The sequence below is a fragment of the Brachyhypopomus gauderio genome, chromosome 9 (assembly GCF_052324685.1).
Source record: "Brachyhypopomus gauderio isolate BG-103 chromosome 9, BGAUD_0.2, whole genome shotgun sequence".
Taxonomy (NCBI): Eukaryota; Metazoa; Chordata; class Actinopteri; order Gymnotiformes; family Hypopomidae; genus Brachyhypopomus; species Brachyhypopomus gauderio.
In genome coordinates, this window is record NC_135219.1 from 12,581,253 (window position 1) to 12,586,252 (window position 5,000).

The 5,000-nt window shown below is 50.9% G+C and overlaps 1 protein-coding gene across 7 annotated transcripts in view; it reads left to right on the top strand.

The window, feature by feature from the left end:
* dnm3a (dynamin 3a) overlaps nt 1-5,000 on the top strand; it is a 36,261-nt gene that overhangs the window by 20,686 nt on the left and 10,575 nt on the right. For all 7 annotated transcript variants that reach the window (XR_013133214.1, XM_077017241.1, XM_077017242.1 and 4 more), the window contains one exon: nt 4,016-4,125. Coding sequence is in view for 6 of the 7 variants with exons in the window: in XM_077017241.1 (XP_076873356.1) it covers nt 4,016-4,125 (110 nt within the window). In the remaining variant the exon portion in view is untranslated. The remainder of the gene's footprint in view (nt 1-4,015; nt 4,126-5,000) is intronic.

The following is a 5,000-nucleotide window of genomic DNA, read 5'->3' on the forward strand; positions in this document are numbered from 1 at the left end:
GGGAAAACAGATGACTCCCTAGCCCCCCCCTCTCTCTCCCGCAACAATCACCGTCTCACCTCTGTGTCCACACACGCGTGTTTTAATATCCACGTATCGCAGCATGTTAACATATACAGGGTTGTGTGTGTGTGTGTGTGTGTGTGTGTGTGTGTGTGTGTGTGTGTGTGTGTGTGTGCGTGCATGTGAAAGATGGTGTAAGAGAAGTAGATCCTCTGATCCCAGGCCTGTGCAAGTATCTGTTTCTGCATTAGCAGTAATGGTAATGAGAGCACACCTCAGTATCCAGACCTGACACCCTGTGCTCAATGGCACCTCCCTCAGTCCGGGTGTGTGCGCTGCTAAGTCACAGAGCACACACGTCATCACACACTCGCATTCATTCTTACCGTTTGTTGGGTTTTTTCCACTTATGCTAAACATGCAGAACTTGAACTCGTGCGTCGTAAATACGTTTAGATGCAGCTGAAGTGTCCACAGTCCTCAGAACCCCAGACACATTTCAGACTGACTGCTCAACACAAAGTCAGAAGATCTGACCAGCCTTAACCCACAGCCATTAAGACCTGACAGACAGCAGTATGAATGACCACACACAGTACAAACCTCAGTGAACCCCAGCATGAACGCCGGGCAAAGACACCCGCACTCAGGATCGGCTGGGGTGCAGAAGGTGAGGTAGATGCCCCGTACTGCCCTGTACTCCCCTCGACAGAGGTCAGAGGTCAACTCTCTGGGAAGGCATGTCTTCTGCTGCAGGCAAGCGAGGCCACCCCATGCACAGTCTAACCAATGTGCAGACTACTGTACATCAGTATGATCCTGAACAGGTAGTCTGAACACTGGGATGACGGAGCAGGATATAGTTCCATCCCTCTCTCTCTCTCTCTCTCTCTTTCTCTCTCTCTCTCTGTCTATGTAGACTTGCTCAGCCCATTCCTGCTGGCCCAGACACTCACAGGAGGAGGTGGAAGATAGAAAATAAACAAGATAGAAATAGTCTCCATCTCTCTCTCTCTCCCTCCCTCTCATTCTCTCTTTCTCTTTCTCTTCCTGGTGGAGGTGAAGAGAAGCGCCGAGGTCCGGAAGCGACACTCCAGAGTTGCGCCGTCTGGCCCGTGCGGTTGTTGCTCGGCGTCCGAGGGGGCGGCCGGGTTGCGGGAGACGGAGTCGTGCTCTTCCCTCGCGACGCTGCGCTCCAGTATCCAGTCCTGACGTGGCACGTTTCGCTCCCACAGCCGGCTGTCTGGCAGTGCATTTAGGGAAGGCATAGCGAAAGAACGAGGGAGTGAGAGAGCAGGCGGGAGAGAGAGAGAGAGGGAGAGAGAGAGGGAGGGACCCACTAGCCATATAAGGGTTGATGGGACCCTGGGGAAATCGATTTTTTGGAGTGGTCCGTCGTTGCGCTATCACGTTTTTTTTGCAGGATTTTCGATCCTTCGCTTCGACGCTGCGTCGTCCACACCTCCACCAGCAGTGCTTCACTCCTCTCTCCCTCTCTCTCTCCCTCTCTCACTCTCTCTCTCCCTCTCTCACTCCCTCTCTCCCTCTCTCACTCCCTCTCTCCCTCTCTCCCTCTCTCTCTCCCTCTCTCACTCCCTCTCTCCCTCTCTCTCTCCCTCTCTCTCTCCCTCTCTCACTCCCTCTCTCCCTCTCTCTCTCCCTCTCTCACTCCCTCTCTCCCTCTCTCTCTCCCTCTCTCCCTCTCTGTATACCCAGTCCTTCTCTGGACTTTTTTCCTGCCCCATCTCTCTCTCTCTCTCTCTGTCCCCCCCTCTTTTCCTTTCTCTCCTTTTCTCTCTCCCTCTCTCTCACCCCCCCACCACCACCACCTCTCTTCAGCTAAAACGGTACCAGATGTTGTAGTCTTAACGCCAGCCAGTCTTTTCTGACCCTTTTTTTTCCCTTTTTTTTTCAACCTCTAAAAACCTCGGCAGGAAGTGGGCCCCACTGAACGGGAAAAAAGAGAAAGTTTCAGAGTGTGAAGCGTGAGTGGGAGAGGGTGAGGAGTGAGTGGGAGAGGGTGAGGAGTGAGTGGGAGAGGGTGAGGAGTGAGGAAGACATCAGGAGAGGGTGCGGGACTGGATGTCCGACTGGACCTCAGACTGGTCTCTCTGACCAGCTCTGTGTAGGTCCCACCTCTGACTGGCCCGGGCCACAGATGCTGCCGTTAGACGCGACCTGTGTCAGGACCTCCACCTCTGTCAGGACCTCCACCTCTGTCAGGACCTCCACCTGTGTCAGGACCTCCACCTCTGTCAGGGGAGGTTTGCGCTCCCTTCATCCTCTGGCTCCCCCCTTTGCCTCCTTTTCTCCAACTTTTCTGTTATTCGCAGTGTAATCCAAGCCGTTTCCTGAGACCCTGGCCCCTCCTGGTCGGGAGGAGGGGGAGACCCCCCCCCACCCTTTGAGAAATGCTGTGTTGTAGAGGCTCAGGCTGAGTAATGACTTCCACATGTGGGCCTTCTCTTTCTATCTTTCAATCCCTCTTTCATTCTTTTTCTCTCCTTCTCTCATACCTCCCACTTTTCCTCCCCCTTCACTTCTTCATAGTCTCCCTCGCAGCTGGGCTGACTGTGATTACACAGACATAGATCAGTACAACTCCCAAAGTTATTAAAGCTGATTAGTGTTAAACATAAAAGTCACACTATTGGGGTTAATCTGTGAAACAATCGAATGGGATTTTATTGGATTCTAGTGCTGTAATTTGGGTGTTTGCAGGTTTTTGTTTTCCAAGGCAGAAATAATAAAGATTCCACTGACCAACACTACTGCTCATGTGACTACAAGTACTCCAGTCACTTTTCTCTTTATGTCTCTCTGGCAACAGTTACGTCCAACAGATTTTTCCAGTGCTTGACATGTTTCTGAAATATTTATACATTGTTTTTTCTGCATGTTTTCTATTATGTTGTTAGTTCTTTTTTTCATATGCCACTGTCAGTTCAGAAATAGCTAAGAAATGAAGTTGGATGCATTTCGTTCTGAAAAAAACAACTACGCTTCCTTTTGTAAATGTACGTCGTGGCAACCTCTAGACTACACAATATTCTGCCATTTTTCCAACTATTTTCCATTTTGGATTTGTTTTCATAAGCAGAATCTCAGTCCCATTGGCAGGACACACATGCTCCCAGTCTGACTTCCCTTCCCTCTGAGCCTGTGTGGTGACTGTGTACTGACCACCTAGCAGTCCTTTGGGGGGGGTACATGCGTATTCCTGACACAGGACATTGCTAGGTGACCGAACACTGTAGTCGTCCTCCTCTGGAGAGATCAGACCAGTTCACAGGAACGCAGTCCTGGCACCACAGGCCATAGAGTCCAAATAAAGGGTTTGACTTTGAGAGACTGTCACTGCGTGAATTGCCAGGCGTAGGGTCCAACTGCTTTTGCGTTCTGACCGAGATGCAGCTGATCACCAGTCCCTGCATTGGCCCAGTCAGCTGTGGAAAAGCAGCAAAGACATGAAACATCATCCCAGGGCATCTTCCAGGCTGCAGCCCAGACCCATTTATACGGTGCACATGGCTTAGATCGCTATTCCACACAAGGCTCGAAAATTAACTTGCGATTCTTTACTGGAAAGAGGGTTTGAAGTTATTTAAAGAAGGAGGAAGGAGGGACGTCTCATTAGTCAAAAGACAGGGGAGCTCTATAGTATGATTTGTGAGGAGGAAAAACTTGGGTAAAACTCAAGCCAATGAGAGTTATCAGAATTAACTGGATCAATCTCAGAGCCACCCAGTCATGTGATGTGCTAGCTGTTTGTGATGTTGCCTAAGTTCTTCCCACCTGTTTTCGGTTCCAGTGGAGTTTACGTGACTGTTTCTCCTGTGCTTAAGCACTGTTACACTGCTTTAAACACACCACTTGCCTGTTGGTCGTCCAGGAGGTTGTTAGGTTGTGATATCTGTGGACTGTTTGTGGGTCGGTTCTTGAGCCCACCGTGAGATGGACTCTTGTTTCAAAAGCTTGACCTTTGACCTTTGCACGGTGTTTGAATCCTCAGGAGAAGGAGAGGAAGTACATGCTGCCTCTGGATAATCTGAAGGTACGGGACGTGGAGAAGACCTTCATGTCCAGCAAGCACGGATTTTCTGTCTTTAACACTGAGCAGAGGTCAGTCATGTGCCCACACACACACACACACACACACACACCCACACACACACACAGAATATGCTATGGGTTCATGGGTTTGTATTTGAGTGGTTTTCAGAATGCGTGAGGCCTCAGACTGAGAGCTGGAGACACAGCTAGTTACAGACAAACCACAACCCACTGACTCACAGCTCAGCACTCAAATTGACCAGTGTGTGTGTGTGTGTGTGTGTGTGTGTGTGTGTGTGTGTGTGTGTGTGTGTGTGTGTGTGTGTGTGTGTGCGCGCGTACATGCATGCATGTTTCTGTTTCATGTTTCCCTAGCCACTAACAGAAGTTCATGACACTCACAGATTTTTGTGATTTATCATTAGATGGTTAAGGAAAGGATACACCTCAGAGCTCCTCCCACATTCCCGGATGGTTGGTGTTTTAGCTGTATCTCTGCTCCTGGGCCTGTATCTCTGCTCCTGGGCCTGTATCTCTGCTCCTGGGCATGTATCTCTGCTCCTGGGCCTGTACCTCTGTTCCTGGGCCTGTATCTCTGCTCCTGGGCCTGTATCTCTGCTCCTGGGCCTGTATCTCTGCTCCTGGGTCTGTATCTCTGCCCCTGGACCTGTATCTCTGCTCCTGGGCCTGTATCTCTACTCCTGGGCCTGTATCTCTACTCCTGGGCCTGTATCTCTGCTCCTGGGCCTGTGTCTCTGCTCCTGGGCCTGTGTCTCTGCTCCTGGGCCTGTATCTCTGCTCCTGGGCCTGTGTCTCTGCTCCTGGGCCTGTGTCTCTGCTCCTGGGCCCCTCTCTCTGTCTGGCCGTCTGTCCTCTGCTCACCCCCCCCCCCGCTGGAATGTGTGCTCTGATAGTTTGGCTGCTCTCTGCTCGGGAGTTTCCTT